At 51.1% G+C, this 23790-nt stretch overlaps 2 protein-coding genes across 4 annotated transcripts in view; one reads left to right on the plus strand and one right to left on the minus strand.

Moving 5' to 3' along the window:
• NRDE2 (NRDE-2, necessary for RNA interference, domain containing) overlaps positions 1-12671 on the plus strand; it is a 38958-nt gene extending 26287 nt beyond the window's left edge. For 2 of the 3 annotated variants that reach the window (XM_004681628.2, XM_012724482.1), the window contains exons 9-14: positions 1978-2153; positions 3921-4307; positions 5189-6117; positions 7063-7201; positions 9216-9287; positions 9671-11275. In XM_004681628.2, the coding sequence (XP_004681685.1) occupies positions 1978-2153; positions 3921-4307; positions 5189-6117; positions 7063-7201; positions 9216-9287; positions 9671-9796 (1829 nt within the window). In that variant the 3' untranslated portion in view covers positions 9797-11275. Of the gene's footprint in view, positions 1-1977; positions 2154-3920; positions 4308-5188; positions 6118-7062; positions 7202-9215; positions 9288-9670; positions 11276-11840 lie in introns of those variants that run through there. The other variant, XM_012724481.1, reaches the window with a different exon arrangement.
• The window catches only part of PSMC1 (proteasome (prosome, macropain) 26S subunit, ATPase, 1), a 12987-nt gene continuing 513 nt past the window's right edge, over positions 11317-23790 (minus strand). Inside the window, exons 2-11 of the mRNA XM_004681629.2 lie at positions 20093-20146; positions 19190-19286; positions 17630-17754; positions 17233-17418; positions 16926-17054; positions 16073-16169; positions 13899-14088; positions 13363-13514; positions 12680-12834; positions 11317-11662 (exon numbers count right to left, since the gene is read on the minus strand). Coding sequence (XP_004681686.1) covers positions 11528-11662; positions 12680-12834; positions 13363-13514; positions 13899-14088; positions 16073-16169; positions 16926-17054; positions 17233-17418; positions 17630-17754; positions 19190-19286; positions 20093-20146 — 1320 coding nt within the window. The 3' untranslated portion in view covers positions 11317-11527. The remainder of the gene's footprint in view (positions 11663-12679; positions 12835-13362; positions 13515-13898; positions 14089-16072; positions 16170-16925; positions 17055-17232; positions 17419-17629; positions 17755-19189; positions 19287-20092; positions 20147-23790) is intronic.

Below are 23790 nucleotides of genomic sequence, written 5' to 3' on the forward strand. Positions count from 1 at the left end.
GGCCGTCCCGGGCAGCCTGTCCTCCCGGGGTGGCCGTCCCGGGCAGCCTGTCCTCCCGGGGTGGCCGTCCCGGGCAGCCTGTCCTCACGGGGTGGCCGTCCCGGGCCTCGGTGTGCTCACTTGCGGTCTGAGGACTGGACAGGGGCCGGTCTGCACACGAGGCAGCTATGGCCGCGGGCGGGCGGGCGGGCGGGTGTGAGAGGCTTCGGGGTTGGGGTGGCGTGGCCATCAGGTGGTGCCTTTCCCGGGCTGTGGAAGTTTGGCTGTCTTGCTTCACTTGAGAGATTTTCCCCCGTACAGAACCAGAGCTGGAACCTCGGGCTAGTCGGGGCTTCGTCATGGCGTAACCCGGTCTTGCCCTGTGGCCGCTGGCCTGCAAGGGCGGCACAGGCCCAAGCGTGGATGTCCTTTGGTGGTGACTTCTTTTTCTGAGAGACTGGGTCAGCGGGGCTCCATGTTTCTAGGCTGGTTTCTTGTTAGTTTATAAGTGTCTGAATATATTGGGTTGTCAAAAAAGTCATGATGCATTTTTGCATAGTAAAACACATATTTCTGTGTAAAACTCTGTCCCTCTTTTGAATTCCTAAGATTATCCAGTGTCTGACGTGTGTGTGACTTGCGTAGTTTTGCTCTCTCATTTTTTTTTGGATAGAACTGGGATGCAGAAGTGTGAGAGGATTCACCAGAGACAGAGTGGGGTGCAGAACAGGTGGAGCCACTGCTGAGGGGAGCAGCGGGAGACAGGAGAGGCCTGCCGCGCCCTGCGGGTCACGCCACACCGAGGGGCGGGGATCGAACTCATGCCGCAGTGGCTGCAGACAGCTTGACAGCGCTGAGACTTTAGACCCTGTGCCACGAGGGAGGGCCCTTGGGTGGCTTCTCTTACAGTTAGTGTTTGCCAGCAGGATTAAAGGGCTGCTTTCAGGGTAGAATTTGGGATGAAGATGATCAGTAACCTTTTAGTTTTCTTTGAAAAATTCAGAAGAGTGGGTAGAATATCGGGTTTAAGATTTTGGGGGTTTTTGTCACTTACCTTGAAATACTTCTAGATGGACAAGAAGTTGAAAAACGTGTGCTTGCGGGCGGGGTCGTGGTCTGCAGAGCTGTCTGGGCTTGTCGCTGCGCACTGTGGCTGTGTGTGAGTGTGTGGAGTGCTGAGCAGTTTACACGCGTGCAGCCACCCCTCGGCTGCCTCACGCTGGAACTGTGCAGTCACCTCTACCTCCCACCCAGCCCAGGGAACCCCGATCTGCTTTCCGTCTCCAGTACTGTCTGGGATCACCAGCGTTACGTAACTGGTGTGATTTTTTTTTTTTTAAAACAAAGCTGTTTTCATTGTAAAACATACCTGAAATTTACCATTCTTTGAAGTACCGAACTCCATTCGCACTGCTGTGCAACCATCGCCACATTAGCTCCCCAGGGAGACTTTGCCGTTAAACGGGGCATCAGTCTCAGGGCACAGGCTGCACTTTCTGATCGCTTAAACAAAGAACCTCACCGATGCCATCATTAAATGTCATTTCGCATTGCAGAGCCGAGTTGCCCAGCACAGTAGCCGCTAGCCACATGCGTCTTTCAATTCATAATTTAAATGAAATAAAATTGACAAATTCTGTTCCTCTGCCAGCTCCATTTCAGGTTCCTTTTGACCGGCGGCTGCCACATTCGCAATGAGACGAAAGTGTCGGGAACACTTTCATCAGCCCAGAAGCTGGACAGTGCTGTTCTAGCATACGAGTCGTTCCCATTTTAGCCCACGGTCTAGCCTGAGAGATCACTCGCCCTCTGCTGTTCTTTGCCCGGCCACGGGGTGGGGCAGCCCCGAGCACCCCGAGGCTGGCGCGGGGCCTCGTCCTCTAGGTGTTCCAGGTTTCGAAACAGGCGCCCGCCACAGTGGCCAGCATCCCGGGCGGATTGGGTTGTGATGGCCATTTCATTAGCTGGTCGGGCAGCTGAGATTTCACTCTCGTCTAGATGAGGATGACGACGAGCCAGAAGATGAAGACCAGGAAGTCGGGGATAAGACGCTGCCCCGGTGGCGGATCTGGCTCACAGCCGAGCGGGCCCGAGACCAGAGGCACTGGCGGCCGTGGCGCCCTGATAAAACCAAGAAGCAGACGGAGGAAGACTGTGAGGATCCAGAGAGACAGGCAAGTGCCCCCAGGGGGTCGCCCGGGGGCGGGGGGCTTTCTTCTCCCGCTGCTGTTCGGCTGCTGAGCAGAGTGGCCAGCGTGCTGAGCTGGTGCCCCTGTCCCTCACTCTGGAGACGTCCCTCTTTCTGAATCCCAGAGCAGACTGTCACTTGACCAGATAATGCCGTCCCGGAGCAGGAGGCCCGGTGCCCAGGGTCACCCCAGGGCTGGAAACGATGGGCTTCCCGGTTTTGCTAGTTTTCAGGGGGAAGCCTGGAGGCTCAGGGTAGAAAGTCCACGTTGCATCCCCGTTCTTGGATCCACAACGGTGCCTACGTAGGCCGACGGGCAGTCAGGTCGCCTGGACGTAGAGGCCTTACTGGGACGGTCGGTCTGCAGCTCGTCCTGCCGGGGAAGGAACCGGCTGCTTGAGTGCCGCGCGCCCCTCTGTCCTGGGCCAGCAGCACGGCGCGTTTTACAGTAAGTGAAGTGAGACGTGATTTGGGACTGGGGACTGGCCCACTCACACCAGGACCAGCCACGCTGCTTGCTGCTGCCACAGGTACAGACTAGGCCTCTTCCCAGGAGCAGCCGTGGGCGTCCGTGCGCCTTCTAGCCGGACACCCGCCCTTGCGCTGCCTACCCTGTCACCGGTGCCCAGACCAGGTGCTGCAGGTCTGTCACCAGGTGCCCCAGGCGCTCCTGGGGCGAGTGCACAGTCCAGCAGCCTGGATGCTGAATGAATACTTCTCTGATGCTGGAGCCCCTGGCAGGAGGGTGAGCACAAGAGAAGGCCCCAGGTAGCCTGGAGCATTCGAGAAGGGGCGACGGGAGGTACCAGGCAGCAGTTAGGGGGACAGGAAATTGGGAAGAGAGAGAGGTAGTCTTTGGGCTTCTCGGGACACTGAGCCACAGCGTGAACCGCCTCTCGCCAGGTGAGGCTGCGTCTGACTGCCCTCCCCTGGCTGAAGCTGAGCTTTCGGGGAAGATTGGGGGCTGGGTGTTGAGGCTTCTCAGAGCTCCAGGTGACCCTTCCTAAGGCAGTTGGCTCTCAGGGCCCAGAATGCTGGCAGTCTCCTGGAAGCTGAGTTCTGGAGCAGACTGCTGTGAGAAATTTGTCACTTTGGTTTTTTCTGTAATCAACGCCTGACGGGAGAAGCTTTCTGATTAATTGATGTTTCCGGTCAGTGCTGGAGGCCCAGACGGTTTGGTTTGGTTGTGCTCGCGTTTTGATTTCCTCTCCACTGAGTGCAGAAAACAAGCAGATGGACAGCACCTCGGACAAGGGCAGGCTGCTCGCCTCCTGCCTCCGGGTTAGCGGGAAATCAGCTGCCGCCGTGCAGCGTGGAGCTCTTTTAGCTTCTCTAGTGTTCGTCTTTCCTTCCTGTTCTTTATCTGCCTTAAAGCATGTGTTTCTTTTCCTAAAGCAGCTTTGTACAAAGAAACCACAAATTAGTCATTTCCCACCTTCCAGTTTAAAGTTCACAGCTGAAAGGACCGAAGCAGTTCTGCGTGTTTTCAGAAACGGCTGGGAGCCGACCGTCACAGCTCCCGGCGTGCGCCTGCTCCGTCCTCTCGGGGAAGCGGGGCTGCGCTTGGGCCTCCAGCTGGCCTGGGGCCTGGCACTTGTTTGCACCTCAGAGAAAACCTCACCCCTGCCTGTTTTATATTTAAGTGAAGCGGGGTGGATCCCTAGCACCGCCCTGGAAACTTGGGAGCGGTTTTCCTGTTTGTTCCATGGCGAAGGTGAGCCCTGATGGCCCCCTGGGCTCTGTCTGGTCGTAGGTGCTGTTTGATGACATCGGACAGTCCCTGGTCAGACTGTGCAGCCCAGCCCTGCAGTTCCAGCTGGTGGCCGCCTTCCTGCACTTCCTGGGCGTGCCTTCGGGCTTCAGCCCTCCGGCCTGCTGCCTCTACCTGGCCATGGACGACAGCTGCATCTTCGATGGTGGCCTTTACGATGAGAAGCCGCTCACGTCTCTCAGCCTTTCATCTTCCGGCGTCAGCTGCGTGGGCCGCACAGACCCGCTGGGCTGCCGGCGCTGGGCCAGGGGCCACGACCGAGGGGGCGAGGAGTTCATCCGCAACCTCTTCCACCTCGTGACGCCTCTGTTTTCCGGCAAGGAGAGGTCTGAGCTCTGCTTCTCCTGGTTGCGGTATGAGCTGGCGAAGGTAACTACAGCCGCCCTTTCCCCGTGGGGACGGACTGTGTCAGTGCCTCGAGTGGGCTTGCAGGCCTTGGCGCTCCTGGGGGACTGGGCACAGCATTGGCTCCTCAGTCTGGGGCCTGAAAGGCACCTGGAGTGTGGCTGCTCTTTGTGAAGGGCTGCAGGGCCGAGACAGCAGGAGGAGGAGCATAAGGGGAGGACAGTAGGGGGAGGAGGAGAGGAGAGGGAGAGGAGGAGGGGAGGAAAAGGAGAGGAGGAGGAGGAGGGAGCAAGGGGGGAGGGGAGGAGGAAGAGGAGGATAGCAGGGGAGGAGGAGGAGAGCAGAAGGAGAGAGCAGGGGGAGGAGGAGGAGAGCAGGGTGAGGTGGGGGAGCAGAGGGAGAGGAGGAGGGGGAGAGCAGGAGCGCAGGAGTGAGCCCTTCTTGGCCTGAGGCTGCTGATATGGATTCTTTGTCGCCGGCCTGGTTCCATGGCTGCCAGAGCTAAGAGCTGAGCTCTCGCTTAAGCAGGGCCTGAGGACGGGGCTCGCTGAGATGAGCCAGGTGCAGCCTCAGCTGCTCCCAGATCTGCTGCTGGAACTTGGGCCCGACGGTCCTGCCCTCTGCCGACCGGCCCTCGCCCGAGTCCAGGCGGGTTCTGACTCTCCTTTCACACTGTACACCGGGCCGCAGGCACAGGCTGTCTCAGGCGTGGCAGCTGCCTTTGAGGGGCGTGGGGTGTGGCGGCAGGCTTGTGCCCTTGGGGGGCCGCTGTGTTTCCCGGCCCAGCGCCCAAGGGACTGCCAGAGGCAGGGCGTGCGGGTGCTCGGTGGCCGTGGCGCTGACAGTATTGACGGGTGACTGTAAGATGAGAGCAGCTGGCATCTTTCTTTCCTTCTTCCCTGTAGGTCATCTGGTGCCTGCGCACTAAAAACAAGAAGAGACTAAGGTCACAAGGAAAGAACTGCAAAAAACTGGCCAAGAACCTCCTTAAGGAGCCAGAAAACCGCAATGACTTCCGCCTGTGGGCGCAGTACGCACATCTGGAGTGGCTGCTGGGCAACGTGGAGGACGCCAGGAAAGTGTTCGACACGGCGCTCAGCCTGGCCGGGGGCGCGGGGCTGAGGGACCCCCAGCTGTCGGAGCTCAGCCTGCTCTACGCCCAGCTGGAGGCCGAGCTGCTGCCCGGCGCGGGCGCGGGCGGGGCCGCGCGAGCTGTCCACATCCTCACGCGGCTGACTGAGAGCGGCCCCTACGGGCCCTACGCCGGCCAGGTCTTGGCCGTGCACATCCTGAAGGCGCGGAAGGCTTACGAGCACGCGCTGCAGGACTGTCTGGGCGAGGGCGGCGGCTCCGACCCGGCGCCCGGCGGCTGCTCCGGCCGCGTGGTCAGCGTGGCCAAGTGCTTCATGCTCTTTCAGTATCTGACCGTGGGCATCGATGCCGCTGTGCGCGTGTACCGGCAAGTGTTTGCCGAACTGAAGGACTCGGTTTCCCCCAAAGACTCTGACCTGGCGGCGGGGGCCAGACCCCCGAGTCCGAGCCCCAACCTGGAGCCCCTCACGCTGCTGCACACGAGCCTGCTCCGCTTCCACATGGCCGTCAGCGCGTACCCGCTGGCGCCGCTGCGCGAGGCCCTCTCAGAGGCGCTGAGGTTGTATCCGGGCAACCAGCTGCTTTGGAGGTGTTATGTACAGATTCAAAATAAGTCCCACAGTGCCAGTAAGACCCGAAGATTCTTCGATGCCATCACCAGGTCTGCCAAACCCTTGGAGCCTTGGTTGTTTGCCATAGAAGCCGAGAAAATGAGGAAAAGGCTGGTGGAAACGGTTCAGAGGTAATCGCAGGTCACCGTGATCGTGTGTCAACAACTTAGGGGCAAGCCATGTTCCCATCATCCTGCTCGGCCTCAGGACTATGAAACAAACGGGGTCCCCTGCCGGGAACAGGGGCCCAGGATGGTGGCTGTCCCCAAGGCCACAGTCTCTGGGTCTTTTATGTTTAAGGCCCCCAGGTGTGACCGTCAGGCCTTACAGGAGCTGAGCTGCTATCGTGAAAGCACCGTGGTCGAGCACAGTCTCCTGGGGTGGGGTCTGGGCCCCAATCCCGGATCTTCACCCACCAGCCGTGAGCGTCTGGATGTGGTCCTGGCGCCCTGTGGGTTCCCCGTCAGTGACATGGAATAACCAGCCCCTCAGGGCTGCTGAGTGGTGGGGGCGGAAGCGCGTAATCCTGAGAGCAGCCTTAGCGTTACTGATGGTGACAGGTGTCAGGTTTTAAATGTCACCTTTGGATGTGTCTTTGTATCTGTTAGTTAAAAGTCTGGGGAACATGCTTGGTTCAGCATCATTTCGTTCCTTCTGGAATCTTCATTGCTGCTACCCTTTGACCTAATTGATAGGGCAGAATGGTCTCTGAATGGTGTTTCACTGTTTTCGATGACCCTTACTAACCCTGCTTAAATCGAAAGCTCTTTTCTTCCCATGAAGTCAGCTTTGCATCCTTGATCCCTTAGAGTAGGTCTTCTTGTTTTTTTAAGAAAACAGACACCGTGTGTGTGTGACGTCCGGGCAGACTCAGCGTGATGCTGAGGCCAGAGCCTGCATGCTGCCCCGACCCTCAGGTGTCACGTCGCGTCTGCACGCCACACCCCCGTCCAGGCCGCACGGCCCCGGGTGCTCTGATCCGTCATCGCTGACATTCGTCATCCCTGACGTGTTTGTCTCTCTTGCGATGGAAGGTGCGAGAACGTGTCTCGAGCAACCTGAGCCTTGTCTTGTAGGGTCGACGGTCGAGAGTTCCACGCCACAATCCCCGAGACTGGCCTGACACACCGGATCCGAGGCCTGTTTGAAAACGCCCTGCGGAGTGAGCACGGCAGCCAGTGCCCCCTGCTGTGGAGGATGTACTTGAACTTCTTGGTGAGCACCGGCGGGGGTTCGCTCTCCCTTCAGAGCCAGAGTGCAGGTGTGCAGTGGCTGTACCTGCAGAAGCTGGGACTGTTCTCACCCGCACACCTTGGCTCTGGTTATTATTTTTCAAGAACTCTGGTGGGATAACTCACGGGCTCTCAGCACTCGGGAAAGGCTCACAAGCTGCCTTTTTCTCAGGATGTAGGAGAGAGAGGAGCAGGCCCAGGTGGCTGGTTTGGGCAGAGGCCCAGAGCCTGAGTTTCCAAAGGAAGTTTCCTGTGTTCACGAGGTCTCGGGTGCGCTATCTGCCTCAGTTTCCAGGGCTCAGTACAGCAGAATGGCAGCCTCAGTGTCAGGTGTCAGCTCCCACTGCACGTGGGAAATGGCCTTTGGGGTGGTGGGAGGCTCACCTGGAGAGGGGGGCTCGCCTGGGGAGGGGGCTTACCTGGAGGCGGCAGCTCCGCCCCTCCCCAGCTGTCTGCTCAGTTTTGTGAGGGGCCCCGTTAATGCTGAGGTGTCCCCGACTGCCTGAGGAGACAGGCTTACCCAGCCGCCACGCTGTGGGGGGATACGTGTACTACGGACTCAGTTTTATTTCTGTTCTGATTTGGGGCTTTTACAAGGAGTCACGGTTTCTTAGTGAGCGATTTCGGAGGTGGGGACGATGGAGCGCCAGGGCAACACTCCTGTGCTCTTCCTATTTGAGGTGCTGCTGTAGTGAGAGTGAAAAGATGGCCGATGTGTCTTGGGACATGAAGTCGCGAATGGAAGAAAGCAACAGTCACGGTCAAGGTTGCAGCTGGTGTGGCCAGTTCATGAAGGACATTGCAGAGTTTTCATTCGAGGCCAGCCCGGACTTGGCTCTAGGATTATCTGTGAGGCTCACAGATGCAGTGGTTGGGGAGGACAGTACTCAGTGTTTGAAAAAACTAGGAGGAAAAGGAGTTTTGAATCTGTCATAGGACATGAATTTTGGCCGAGGAAGGTGGCGTTCACACTGGCTCCCCGGGGATCAGTTCGGAGGCTGGTGTCAGACTGGCTGAGGCTCACACCGGGGGGAGGGGGGGGGAATGCCCTGGCGTGGTGAGCTCTGCTTAGAGGTGGGTAGGCCCGAGCCTTGCCTGAAGCAGGCTTATCAGATGCTGGGTACAGCCCAAGGTCGGTCTTGATGACTGCAGGAGTCAATCTTTTTTTCTTCTGCACTAAAATGTTTTTATTCAGGTTATCAGTGATTCTCATTTTGCTAAGTTCAAGGTTACGTTTCTTTCATGAGTCTGAAAGGACTGGAAGGAGGGTGAGGCCTTGCTTGTAGCTAGAGCTCATGAGCAGCAGACCAGACGACTGGACACCGTGCACCTGCCCCCGGCGGGAGGGGCTGGCTTCTACGGGGAGGCTCCAGGGAGTCTGGGTGAGGTGGGAACCCACTAGAACCAGACTCCAGCTCCGTGAGCTCCCCTCATGCCCATTCACAGCAGGGCAGATGCCTCCAGCCTGGAGCTGCCCAGCAGGCTCTGGTTCCCCAGAGGAACTGCCAGCCAGTGACAGATAACCTTCCGGGGCTGCAGAGACCCCAAGGGAGGGGACACCCCACACCTCTGCAGCTCCACAACCTGCTGAGCATCTGCTGAGCATCTGCGCACCCTCAGACTGAGATCCTGAGCAAAACTGTTTTTCGCAAGATTACTGTTTTAGCAATTTCTGAGTTTCTTAGAAATTTAAGTGTTCAAACAAGTGTTTTCCATTTGGACAGTTAGCAGTGGGACAGTCAGCGGCCTGCCTGCAGCTACTGTCTGTTAGTACCACAGGGGGGGGGGTAGATAAGTGGTAAAGGTCACGTGGCCTGTGAGTGGAGGGGAACTGGTGCGACACAGCAGAGCCCCTGGAAGCCCCGGTGGCGCATGCGCCCAGGCCGTCCGTGGGGCTGGTCGTGCGAGGAGCCCGTGTGTGGACCAGCACATGGTGGCTGTTAGCGCCTCTTGCTTTCCCGATCAGCTCACTTCTGCACTTTATCCCCTCACGGCAGGTTTCCTTAGGAAATAAAGAAAGAAGCAAAGGTGTGTTCTACAAAGCGCTTCAGAATTGTCCCTGGGCAAAGGTAAGTTCCAGTGACCAGGGTGCTTCCTGGCAAGCCTCAGTCTACCCAGTGTCTGCCTGGCCTGTGTCTGGGGGTGGGGCACACCCCCTTTCCCTGCTCGGAGCTCGTCTCAATGGGGGCCTCCAAGCGGATTCCCCAAGATTTGTCCAACGTTCAGCCCAGATGCTGAAAGCGTCGGGACTCATGCCCCAGCCCCGCTTTGCAGAGCCCAGTTCAGGAGACATTTGGAAGTCAAATTGGGGGTGGCTGTCATGGTGCCACTTTGGGGAAGCCTCAGCTTTGAGGTGCTGACCTGCACCCCGAGTGCAGTGCCCTTCCTGAGGCCAGCCTGGCCCCCCTTGGGCAGCGAGGGAGCTGGCTGACCGGGGCGGTCCTTCCCCCAGGTGCTGTACATGGACGCCGTGGAGCACTTCCCCGACGAGATGCAGGAGATCCTGGACCTGATGACTGAGAAGGAGCTGCGGGTGCGCCTGCCTGTGGAGGAGCTGGAGCTTCTGCTCGAGGACTAGGGGCCAGGAGGGCCGCAAGGCCACGCCGGAGCCAGGTGACCATGGAGCCTGTGGGAACCTCTGCTGTGGAAGCTCCTTGTGACCCCGTCTGGGTTAGCAGTCTCACCGTACACACGTTTTGGATGTGTGCGTGACACACCGGCGGGTATTGCATATTATATATGTGAACATGTGTGCACAGAGATGACTTCGTGACGCTGGCTGGCGTGAGCTCGTTGGTTCCGTCCTCTGCTCAGTCAGCGCCTGCCAGGGTGACTGCACCTGTTGCTCCCTGGCATCCCACATTCCTCTGGGTCTCCAGTTGAGGTCTGAGGTCAGTTTGGATTTATTCAGCACTAGGACCTCCCACCCTGGGCTGCTTGAGGTAACACTTTCCCTTACCTTCAGAGCGGCAGGGAGTCAGTCACTTAAAACTGGTGACCCCTCCTGCATTCAGTGTATCACTGCTCCCCGAGACCTGCACTTGGTGACCCCTCCCCCTGCGGGCCAGCAGTCACTGGGGCTCCTTAGGAATGTCGGTAGGTCCGCGAAGGCAGTCTGCCCAGGCCAGGACTCCCACGGACTTGTGTGCACACTGCAGCATGGAAAGCACTGGAGAATCAAGGGCCCGCATGCCGGGACCACCTCAGAGCTGAGCAGGGCCCAGAGCCAGCACCTTGACTGCCTGGTGCATGTTTGGCTTGGCCCTGGTGTGCTTTAAACAAAAAAAGTCCAGACCGGCCACATTCTTGATTTCTGAAGGCTGTGAATGGATGTAGTGTGAGTATCCACACTCAGACCATTTCCTTGGAAAAGATTTTAGTACCTGCAGTCATTTTCACTGGTAGAGCAATTTCCTCATAACCACTATTCTGAAGTTCTGTAGAAGTAGACAGCCACCATGATTTTAAAAGCAAATCATGACCTCTAAAAACTTACATTTCTTTGGTACCTTGTCCAGAAAAGCCAGTGTCACGAACTTAGGCTAGAAAGGACGTCGAGAGCGCTGGGAAAAGAGCAGCACCAGCCCTTTCTAGGGCCCCGCTGCGGTCAGCCAGCCAGGCAGGCAGACACCTCCGAGCAGCGGACTACTGGGAAGGAAAGAGAGTGAAGCGGAGGCAGGAAGGCGAAGCTCTGTGTTGCGCGCCCTGAGAAGGGTCAGGTTTCCGACCCCAGTGAGGGCAGGCAGGCCAGTCTTCAGCCTGTGCAGATTTCTCTGAGGAACCTCAGGCTCGTGCAACACTCGTGCTTGCTTTTCTTGTTTCCAGAGTGCTGAGACCCACCGCTGTGCCTAGAATTCCTGAGGAAAAGCTGTTTTCCTCCTCCTGAAGCCACATGAACCGAGCTTTGTTGCCTAGAGAGCAGACCGCCAGCCACGCCCTGCTACCCTGGGCCGCTGCTGTGCGTTCAGCCGCATGCCAGGGTGTGACTCGGGCAGCAGGGGCTAGGTCTGCACTTGGTGATCACCCAGATGCTCCCCAACACACGCCCTGCCCACTTGCTGAGTGGCAGGTGAGGAGGCGCCAGAAACAGGTGAGGTGTTGAGAAAGAGCACGCTTTATTGCGGTCACTCACGTGACTGACAGACGGAAGCAGCCCTGTGGGCACACTACACCATGCTCAGAAAGGGACACAGCACGTCTGCTAAAAAGATTCAAGTGGAACGTGGATTCCTTTGGGCAACTTCCCCCACCTCCTCCCTCAAGGGGTCAGAACACTCCCCGCCATCTCCTGACAGGCAACTCTGACTGGCTAGAGATACAGCCCCTCGGGGGTGCCTTCTTGCTTTTTATAAAGAACATTTTCTTTAGATTTTTTGAAATCTTCATTTGTTACTTTCATTCTACGTTCTCTTAAGGCCATCAGACCAGCTTCCGTACAGATTGCCTGTAAGAAAGAACAGTATGTTCAGAATCAAATTCTTTTTATTTTTAGTCTAATAAGTAACTGAGAGAGAGCTATTCTGAAATAAGATATAAAACAATCAGACTAGAAACACAGTGTTCAAACCATCTGGGAAAATACTACATGTTGAATTTCAAGCATTCTAATTATTTTCTTCAAGGATCTGCGGTGGCTTAAACTGGTGTGTTAAGGAAGAGGCCTGGCCCAGGAATAGAGGCTTCAGGTTCCAACCAGCTGGATGGCCTGACCAAAAAGTTCTCAGAGCCGTGCATGTGTCTGAGTAATAAATATTCCTAGGAAATATGGGATCATACCTGGGAGCAATGCAAAGTCTATTTCTGAGTCATGAGAGACACATTAACGTTTTGATACAGTAACCGTAAACCCGTGCAACACAGTGCCATGAGAACATGAGTCCTGGCACTGAAGTCATCTCCCTACAGCCACCCGGACACCTGATTTCAAGGGCTCACAGAAAGGCACTGCCTCCCTTCAGCACAGGCGTCAGAGTGGGCAGGCTGCACGAGCGCCGTCTCTGCTGGCCTGGATCTACCCTGAAAAGCCAGTTCTCGCAAGATGAGCAGGCGGTGCCCATACCCACTGCCAAGCTCGCTGGTCGTCCTAACACACACGGGAAAAAACCAAGAGATACAAACTGGGACCTGAACACAGAGATGCCCATGCGTGCCCTGCGGCTGTGGGGTGACTTCTCCCAGCCAACGGTTCCTCCCTGACCTGGGCCTGAGCAACTAGCTCTGACACCCCTGACAGTCACCTGGGCTGAGAAGAGGCTACAGCAAACTCAGTGCCAGGGATTCAGGCTTGTGGCCATAGTAGACTATGGTTAGTTATTTCCTGAACTACTTCGAAAGCTAATCTACCATTTGCGCATAAGGAAAGGTGACCTGACAATTAAAACCCAGACAAGCCACAGACTGTTTGACCATCACCCCAAAAGTACATCCCAACTGAAGGGGCCCAACCAGCCCAGGTTTTCACCTTGATGTCGGCACCAGAGAGGTCATCTTTAGCCATGATCAAGTCATCCAGGGTGACATCATCAGCCAGTGTCATCCGGCTTGTGTGAATCTGAAAGATGCGCTTCTTAGTCTTTTCATCGGGCAGGGGGAACTCGATCTTCCTGTCAATGCGGCCTGCAGATACAAAAGGTTTTCAGTCACGCCCCCAGAGGGAGGCTTTAGCTCCCTCTTCACACACACACTGCGGTTCCAGCCAGTGTCCTGTGGGAAAGATGTCCAAATCGTAACAAGCTCACATTTGTTTCTGTTTGTCATTTTCTACACCACATCCTTCCCATTTAAAGGAAATGTGTTTTCTCTGTACCTTTGGAAACAAAAGAAAGGATTGGTCCCTGAATGATGTGTTTTAGTGGAAAAGGACATATGACGCTTATTTAAAATATTACAGGAGAGTACACAAATCAGCCAATCACTGCTAATCATTGCTACCTCAATGCAAAAAATATACCACGAGCTCAAGAATTTCAGAAAAAAGATGGGATTCAAAGAGCTGAGCCACAGATGACGTCAAGCTCTTCACCATGATCTCAAGAAGACATGGTTCTTGTGAACTCGTCCATTTCGGAAGAGTATTTCCCTTGTGTGTACCGTCTTACACCCGAGGGCACCTGATGCGCCACAGCAAGACAGAAGCAAACCGACCTGGTCTGATAAGTGCGGGATCCAAAGTCTCTATCCGGTTTGTGGCCATGATGACTTTCACATCTCCCCTTGAATCAAACCCATCCAGCTGGTTCAACAGTTCCAACATTGTTCGCTGAATTTCTCTCTCACCACCAGAATTTGAGTCATATCTTTGGAAAAGAAGAGCAAAAGGAGTGACATTAATCTCTTTCAACATTCTGGTGTCGGCTTTCTGACCAAGTTAAATATCACAGTATTTCTTCGTGGCAATTTCCACGACTAAAATTCTGTCTCCACGTCTGGGGTATGATCCCCGAATCCGACTGTGAGCACCTCAGGGCAGAGACTGCAGTCGTGGCTGGGTGCCCGGGTCCAGGTGGTGCCTGGCTCAGTCTCCAGGCATTCCCAGTTCCTGGACAGTTACAACCTGGCCCTCGGGAAGACGGCCTCAAGCAGCCAGAGGGCACGTACAGCAGGAACCGCGCCGCACACCCGACGTGTAGGAAAAGCATTGTTGCCTCTAAGCACTGCCAAAGCCGTGAGGGAAAGGTTACCTTTTTGTGCCAATGGCATCAATTTCGTCAATAAACACGATGGAGGGCGCGTGCTCCTCAGCAACCCGGAACAGTTCCCGCACAAGCTTGGGCCCATCGCCGAGGTACTTCTGGATAAGCTCTGAGCCAACCACTCTCAGGAAAGTGGCTGAGGTTTGGTTTGCTACTGCTTTGGCTAACAAGGTTTTACCTATTTTAGATTAAAAAACAAGAAAACCCTTTTAAATGTGAAAACTCTTACTACCACTTTCAGTGGGCAGCTCTCGAGATGAAAGGACGCCAACATCCAGGTGTCCTGCCATTCTAGTTTCCAAAGCAGGTAAGAGGAGGTTTATTCCAGGTTGCCTGGGTTAACCTAACACATTCTTCCCAGGATCAGAGAACCAAACAACATTTCCATGAAGCGCTCAGCGCTCAGGTTTGACCGGAAGGGGCATCCTCGGTGTAACTGAGCACCCTAGTTGGCCCAGAGTAGCTGCTGGGTGAGCTTGCCCCGGGCTCAGACGAGACTTTTCTCAGTCTGTGGTGTGCCCTTAGAAGGAAGTTCTTCTCACCCATCTCAGGGAAGACCTCATACATTTCCGGTCTTGCTCTAGTCTCTGGTATTTCTCTTTCAGATCAAAAACAAATCAGCAAAGAGCATTCTGAGAATGTAAGAGCTGGAAAACCTTTGTGACAGTGAGCTCTGTGTGGTCACGTCTAGAGAGAGCAGAGCTGGTAAAAAGCCAACTCGAGGTCTGAGGAGTAGGCGGAAGCCAGGTAGTGTCACAGATGACTATGGATCAGTTTTTAGTAATGCTCCCTTAGGCAGGCAGTGTAGCAAATACACAGGCAGGCTATTCTGAGAGCATCAGCTAAGGATGGCAAAGGACAAACAGGAACTTCCTAAGTGTACAGAATCTTGGCCAGAGGTCTCCTGTTCCCTCGGCCACCGCCCTAGCCCTCACAGCGTGGTCCCCAGAGGGGACATGAGGCTGCAGGTCAGGCGGCCTGCATTCCTGCTCCAGGCCTGCTACATTTGGGCAGGTCACTGCCTCTCGGAGTGTGATTTCCTAGCTGTAGGATGACAGGCTGCAGCAGCTCCAAGGTGTGTACAGCTGTTTCCTTGGGCCTCCAGGGAAGGAGACTCAGATCAACACGGACTCCCACACACTCTGAAGTCACGCGAATGACCACTTCTCTTTGGAATTTACATACTAGTGAATTACTAAGTCTTAGACTGTACAACTCAGAACAGCTTTCTACACGATGAATCAAGCATATATGTGGGTTTTATCTTTACTGTTATATTCAGTACTGACGGACCAAGCAAATGAACTTAAGCCAAACACCACAAAATAGCTGTTAAATCGATGGCTCTCCATCATGGCTCTCATGCTTGGCCACACAATGCAGAGAACCTTCAGGGATAGAAGGGTTTTTTTAAAGCTCCCAAGGAGACTCCATATACATTAAGGCTGAACGCTCTTTACTTCTTATAAGTTATTTTTTTTTTTTAAGATTTATTTATTGATGCACACAGAAGTGGGGTACAGGGCAGAGGTGCAGGGGCAATGAGAGGACTCACCAGAGACAGAGTGGGGAGCAGAACAGACTGACTGACGGAGTACACTGCAGAGGGGAGCAGCGGGCAGTGCAGGAGAGGTCTGCTGTGCCATGAGGGTCACTTTTCTAGCTAGGGACTGAACTCGTGCTGACGTGGCTGAGTCTGGCTGAGTAGTGCTGTGCTTTAACCTGATGCACCACCAGAGAGGGCCCTAAGTTATTCTTAATAGGCGCATAATACTCAGAAATATTTGAAAGTATTGCTTTACAGCCTATAAATCTTGTATTTGATTAAACATAGTAAAGAAGTTCTTGAATTGTAAATGTGTCCACACTGAACAACTGGGGGTGGGGTGGAGCCCACTGGTGCTTTCTTTTTGTTGCAGTCCCTACTACTGTTTTTAACACATCAGCTCTGATATCTATAAGTAAGTTCAAGATAGTTAGGGTTCTTAGTTCCTCCACTATACAGATTAACATACTTTTGTGTAACACATTCCTATCTAAAAATGTCCCATATGTAGCTTTGAGCGCACTATTTTAAGGATTATGGCACCCTCATGTCTCAACAGATCAGTAGTGAAAACAAGCTGAGTACCCAGAAAGTGTCCAACACAAAGCATACATACCTGTGCCAGGTGGGCCATAGAGAATGACCCCCTTAGGGGGCTTTATACCCATCTCTTCATAATACTCAGGATGAGTGAGAGGAAGTTCTACAGATTCCTACAGAACACAAATAGTAAAAACGAAAGGTTTTGTTAACTGAATTAGCAGCAGCACTATTAACTGGCATTGAGTAACCACCCTTTAAACTAAGCTAAAACTCGTCAGAGACAACGTGCTTGACTTCAGCCAGTGGCAGGACCCCTGAGCTGTTCGAGCTCCCATGGCTTCTTTCTGACGGTAGTTTCCCTCTCACTTTCCAGTAGCAGTAAGGCTTCTTGAGCAAAAGCAACTTCAGAAAGCTTAAATTCACCTTTTTTAACTAAACTACAGATAGGACCTTGAAAGATTTTCTGATCGCTGTCGCCACGTAGGAGAACGTGAAAGCTATTTCCCAGCTGAGTCACCAGCTGGGATCTAGGGCTGTTCTGAGTCACATAACCTGCTAGAAGTTGGCCCCAGCACCTGAACTTCATTCCCTAGCCCCCTGGACCGCAGCTGGGCCCATGCCCCAGATGCCATCTACAGGCCTGGCAGTTTACAGATAGCAGCAGCTAATCAACACAATTGCAAACATCTCACACAATTACTAAACTTTACTATGGATAAAAAGTATCAAGCACACTTTGTAAGAACGCTTATACAACTTATTTCTATTATCTAACTCAGTAGCAACAAACTCAAATACCCCAAATGACAAACAGTTACTGATCTGACTGACCAATAAAGACATCTAAAAGAACTCCAGACATCCTAAATAAGGTAACAGTAAGAAAACAAAGTATAAAAACCCAGAGCTCATTCCCAGACACACACCTTAATTTCCTGGATTTGGTTGTCCAACCCCCCAATATCAGCATAGGTCTCTTGGGGGGCCTTTTCCACCTTCATCACTGTGACCAGTGGATCCGTGTCATCCATCAGCACCCCTATCACAGCATGCACCTATCAGGGAACATTAAACTTTAACACAGGAACATGGAGTTCACACAACCCATGTACAAAAAGCAATTCCAATCACAGAAGCCCTAAATTGCTTTGGCCACTGATTTCCACAGGACAGTGGACGATCTAAAAGGGAGAAGAGCCCTGCCAGGGGCTTCCTTAGAGCCCACCAACTTACCTTGTGGTTGAGCAGGACTGAGCAGCCTGGTTCTAGCAGATCCTTATCTACAAATGAGAGAATGCTGACGTAGTGTTCAGAGCCCACAGATGTAGACACGATGGCGTGATTGTCATCTATGATCTCTTCCAAGGTTCCTACTGACATTGGGGTCCCCCTCAGATCATCCACCTTTGATCTTTCCTCCTATGTAAGGGTATGCCATGAAGGAGAAGCAAATTAGCTAAAAAGTAGGTGAACACTGAACTGCTAGATTTACAGAACAGCTGGCGCTTTTAAAGGAAGCTAGTCAGGGTTCATTAAGTCAAAAGGTCAGCTAACAAACTCCATTTAACCACCGACAGTTTTAGGTTCTAAGAATTTGTGAAGATGAAAGTTGTAATAGCTTTCAATTTACCTCTTGTTTTTCTTCTAAAGGCTTCATTTGTTCCTGATTTCTAATGAATTCTTCTTCCATCAGAAGATAGTCTTTAATTCTCTCTAACTTCAATAATTTTAACCGGCACTGAGTGTGGGGTGTCACTGTAATTGAAAAATAAAGTTTTGTTACTTTTTGGAGCTTGATATTTGCAGTTGACTTTTATTAGGGAAAAAGACTTAAAAATTAAGCTTATTTTAGTTGGACAGAGTAAGGAATTCAGTGTTTGGTGACTTCAAGGACTTCCCCAACTACAAAGTGGGGAAAGGATTCTGACAATTACAAGTGAGCATGCTAAGACTGAAGCTGGGTTTATAAGCAAACAGCCTAATCAAACATAACATCTGAACGTGTGCCCATATAAAGGAGAGGTCACTGACACAAAAATGGTGTCTTGGTTTATTTTCCCCATAGATGCAAACAAAAATAGCTACACCTGCTGCTAGTTAGTACACTGTTGCATGCTAGCTGCAATATACTTGCATCCATTTGTAGAACTGTCGACTTGAGGCATAGTAACCTATGTGGCATCTCCACACTGTTCTTAGGCCTGAAGTCTAACTCTACACAGAATTTTAATATTTATACAGACAAATCTGTCCATCTTTCCTGGTTTCTGTGTTTGACTCCTTCAAAGGTCTCTCTTCCCCTAAGGTTTAGGAAAAATATTCCTGAATTTTCATTTATTTACTTTTTTCTTTTGTTAGCTGTAATAATCCGGCAAAAGATGTCTCATTTTCTCTGAAGAGTAAATAAAGGATATCCGGCATTTATATTAAATAATTCGTCTCTACAGAATTGAAATGCCACCTTTACCTTCTATTAATTATCCATGTAACTTGATTTTGTTTGGGGATTTTCTTTCAGCAAGTGGACCATCTAGTCTCTATCAGTGCCATAATGATGTACTGCAGATTTTCACTGAGTCATTGCAGATGGTACACTTTCATCTCAACAGGAAGGGACTTGTTTAGTGAGAGTGAGGTAGGTATTTGAGCTGTATCTAAAGGTCTCCGTAGCTAGAGGGATGAGAAGCAGGCAGTGAGGAGGACTGCTTGCCCTGGTGAGTGGGCAGGACCTGGGGCAGGCCAATGTGACTGACGAGCAAGGGGGGCAGCTGGGGCTGCAGATGGACAGGGGGGCTGGGTCAGGGCACGGGTCTGAGCTTTCATTTGCGCTCAACAGGAAGTCATCAAGTCTACATGCGGACACGGCACGATGTGAATTCCGGTAGTGGCATTCTACTTCTTCATGAAGTGAATGCTTTTCTAAGTTACTCAAGCTGAACCTGAGTGTTCTAATCTAAAACTGTACTTGAAATACACTAGAAGAACTGGCAACTGATGGGGTATACTGTGTAAACAAAACATAGCTTTTATTTCACCCTAGAGAAACGCTGCTTCCAAGAATTAGGGAGAATAGTCTTAGACACAGCGCTTTAACCACCCTTATTTTGGCTTCCACCCCACACCGCTAAGCTACCACCTACAGAGACGACACCCCCGGGATCAGAAAGACCGCAAGGGACCATGGCATTACCCAATGGCAGTTTGCTGGCGGCATCTGGTCCCTTTGTCTTCTTCTTCTTTTTCCCCACTCTAGTTGGCACTGGAGGTTCATATTTTTTCTTCTTGTCCTTGAGTTTTTATAAGAGCAGGAAAAAAAATTACATCGAAATCATATTAAAACACTTATTTCTGTAGGACCACTATCAATTTCCAGCTGATAGTTTTCCATTCCTGTATTTTAATAAGTGAATGTAACTGATGTTTTTATAATTCACGATGACAAACACCTCAATAAGTAATGGAGAGGTCCGAATTCAATTATATACTCAGTTTGATACTGAATCACTTGTGACGATTCTTCATAGTTTAGGATATTAAACACCAAACTACAAGCAATTTACTTTAACGGCAATTTAAATTTTTTTAAAAAGATTTATTTGTGCATACAGAACTGGGGTACCGGCCAGAGACGCAGGAATGGCGAAAGACTTCACCAGAGCCAGAGTGGGGAGCAGAACAGGCAGATCGATGAAGTACACTGCTGAGGGGAGCAGCGGCTGCGTCAGGAGAGGTCTGCCACGCCATGTGGTCACCTCTGGGGCAGGCGAGAATTGAACTCATGTGGAAGTGGTTTCAGCTTCTTAGTGCTGTGCTTTAACCCGCTGCGCCACCAGGGAGGGCCGGCAATTAAATTTTAATTACTTAATGTCATTACTTTTGAACATTTAGAAAACACTAACTCACAAAGACCTATAGGACAACTACTTCAATAATCTTTTCTAAAACACAAAGAGGATAGTATATTTGTAGGCCAAACTAGTAAATAAGTACAGGATTTCTTTTGTTTTTAAATTTTGAGTCCCCAAAGATCTCAGCTACAACCTAATGACAAAATTTCCATTATTTACTCATATGACATATTTGGCTTATTTACCTTGTCGTCCTTCTTGCCACCTCCAGGACCATGTCCACCACTCTGACTTTGCCCCTGGGGTGAGGTGGAGGGAGATCAGACAGACAAAGAATATGGTCACTTTAAATCAACATTCTTATTTTCCTGTGATTCTAAGATACCTACATTTTCCCCTCACCCTAACATTTCTGATGAGTTTCTGACAAGTGAGACAAATTTTTTTCTGAAAAGTTATTAGGTCAGTGTTGTGCCTTGCAACCAGCTGCAACTTATTATCAAAGTCAGCTCTACTAAGAAATAGATCTATCACAATGAGGCTAAGAGCACCCCTTCTTAAGGAGAAGGTAGAGAGTTTGACATTCTTTTTTAAAAAGATTTACTCATTTATGCATAGAAGAACTAGGGTACAGGCCAGAAGTATGGGGGTGAGAGGATTCACTAGAGACAGAGTGGGGAGTAGAACAGGCAGATCAACTGAAATACACTGCTGAGGGGAGCAGAGGCAGGGACAGGAGAGGTCTGCTGGGCCATGTGGCTCACCTCCCTGGCCAGGGATCGAACTCTTGCTGCAGTGGTTGGCAATAGCTCTGTGTCTTTATCCCTATGCTCCCAGGGAGGCCCCAAATTTGACATTCTTTAATATAAAACTACTTCACAGAGGTCACCACGAGTATATTTCCACAAAATTAGGCAATCATTTGTTCCCTACTAAAATTATACTTTTAACAACCTCTATACTTTCCAGCCCTAAAGCCTAAGGCTCTTAAGCAGATTTCCCCCCAAACCTGAGTTATTTAATCACCTTAAGGTATTAAGAAGCTATGCAAACTGTAACCACAGTGAGATATCACCTCACACCTGTTAGAATAGTTAATTATCAAGTAAACAAATAAGAAAAGTGTTGGCAAGGATAAAGAGGAAAGTACATTGGTGCAACACGATGGGAAACAGTATGAAGATTCCTTGAAAAATTAAATACAGAATTATTCTAAGATCCAGCAACCCCACTGGAGTATTTTAAAATAAAATAAAACTCATGCAACCTAATGTTTACTGTAGCATTATTTTCAAGAGCCAAGATATGGAAACAACATAAGCAATCCACTGATGAGTGGATACGTAATATATGTGTATACACACAGCGTCATATTATTCAACCATAAAAAAGCAAATCTTGCTATTTGCAACATGAATTGGACCTTCAGGGTATTATGCTAAGTGAAAAAAAAAATCAGAAAAATACCATAGTTTTCACTTATGTGGAATCTTAAAAACAAAATGAAATTGAGCTCACAGATGCAAAAATCAATTGGTAGTTGCCAGGTGGGGGTGGACAAAAAAGGTGAAGGGGTCAAAAGATTATTATAAAATAAAGCATGAGGATATAATGCATATATAGTGGCCATAGTTAACACCGCATTGCACCCGTGGAAGTCGTTCTTAAAAGTTCTCATCACAAAAAATATATTTGCCTCTTACTATGATGATTATTTACCTATACAAATACTGAATCAATTAAGAACATGGTGTAAAATAAAACTCATTAGATTTTGGGTTTCAAAATAGACCTTTAAATTACAAGACAATGCTTAACACACAGCAATGCCTCATAAAACAATGACTCTTAAACATGAGTAACTGAATTTACTTGATCAGAGGGGTACTCTCAATTCCCTCAGATAACTCCATGAATGCACCCCTAAATTTATTCACTGTCAGCTTCATTATCAAGACAAAAACCATAACCACCACAGCTACCTAAAAGAGAGCTAAGGTCAAATGTTAGCCCTTGTGGAGGATTTGTGCTTTCTTCCCAATAAGATAATGAAAGGCTCTGAGAAACTTTGGGAAACACAACTAGTTATATTGAAATGGGTCATCCAAATTGCATGCTTTAGCAATTATGTAAACAACCTAAAGAAACTTGCTGAAGACTGGGGGAGCCAATGTGGGTGAAACGATTACTACGTGCCCAAGTACTAGACATCCCCCTCCACCACCTCATTAATTCCAGAGAACCGTTCCTGATAGGGCTCATTTCTCCCACTTTCTGGATGAAAAAAAAAAAAAAATCTGTGGCACTAGATGTATCCAGCTTTGATTTCTAGCTGTCTCTTACAGGCTAGGTGACCTCTTAAGTCAGGTCACCTCCCTCGTGTCCTTAGCTGGAAAACAGGGATGTTACTATTACTAGTTCTATCCCTTCCTGAAAGTAACGGATAGGAACTAGTGACATTAAGTAGTAACATTAAGTACATCACTTAGCATCCATATGACTCACAGTAACTAATACACTGGTAAATAGAAGCTGTCAGGGTCAGAATTTTAATTGTTAGTCTGATTACAAAATCTGGGCTCCAAAATACTTCAAATTCATTCTCTTGCACTCACCCATATCTCATTTATCCTCCCGTCTGTTTGTGTCTAGCCAAAATCTCTACTTGGACTCTAGCCCCTCCACCGAGATTCTGGGTCCAACCTATCCCCTCATCCACCCAGCTATTTACTTTCTAAAATCAATACCTGATCCTTGTATTCTCCTTCACAAAAACCTTCAACTGCTCCCTAGCATTCATGGTGAAATGCCCAAGCTCTTTAGCTTAGCACGGTGCATGGCCCTTGCCAAACTGGTGGCAACAAGCCTGCCCAGGTGACTCGCCCTTTTTCATGACCCCAAGCCTGGCGGGAAAGGATGTATTCCTGCGTGGGTTCTGAACTTCATCTCGGCAGCATTTTACATCACTTTCCTCTGTCTCAAATAACAGGAATACTGTTGAATTCTCACAGATGCCAAGCAGTTTACTAAATACCGGAGGTCTCTCATTTAGTTCCTAGACCCTGAAGTTGGCTATCAGCACCTAATTGGTAGGTAAGGAAACCAAGGCCCAGACAAATTCAGTGACTTGCCCACTGTCGCCAAGCTCGTCAGACAAGGAGCCAGACCTGCGGGACACCTGTGCGTCTCCCTGCTCATGCCTCCCCAGCACAGCACAGCAGAGATTAGAGAAAAAGACGGTTTATGTTCCGACAGCCACACACCATGTCTCAGTTTCCTCCGTGCTGAAGGGAAGCTGACCATTAACTCAAGGAACCGGTGTTACAACAGGCCAAGCACATTCCCACCTCGGGCCCTTTGCACTCGCAGTTCCTCCCGCCTGGCGGCTTTCCCCGGATATTCCACATGGGCCTCTCCCGTGTGGATGCCTGCTTGGGTGGTGGGGCCTTCGCCGACACCCTGTGAGAATGGCCGCCCCTGTCCATCCCGTGGCTTCCCACGAAAGGCAGAGAGTACAGCTACGCCACCCGTCTCTGCTCCACTCCCAGGCAGATTTCATGTCTTTCTTGTCGGCCTGCCTCCCCCAGAAGATCGGCGCCCCGCTGGCAGAGACGCCCTCACCCCTGCTTCCCCCTTCACACCCTCCGTGCCTGGAACAGCGGGGGATTGTACAGGAGTGCGGCTGCTCGAGGAGCGCCTGTTCAGCAAGCTAGTGAGTAAACGCTGCATTGCAATACGCGAAGCCTCGAAAATGGGAAGAAATCAGAAACAGAACAAGGTCCTGCACCATTCCACTTCAGGGCACTGACGTGACAGCAACAAACACACAAGCTCGAACAGAAACTCGCACTGGAGGGGCCTTTCCCCTGCGTTGTCCCGCCGTCCGTCGTCACGGCCGCCTTCAAACGCCCCCCGCGCCCTGCCCTCCCGGCTCGGCCGGCCC

The sequence above is a fragment of the Condylura cristata genome, unplaced genomic scaffold, assembly GCF_000260355.1.
Source record: "Condylura cristata isolate star-nosed mole 26May11 unplaced genomic scaffold, ConCri1.0 scaffold00013, whole genome shotgun sequence".
Lineage (NCBI taxonomy): Eukaryota > Metazoa > Chordata > Mammalia > Eulipotyphla > Talpidae > Condylura > Condylura cristata.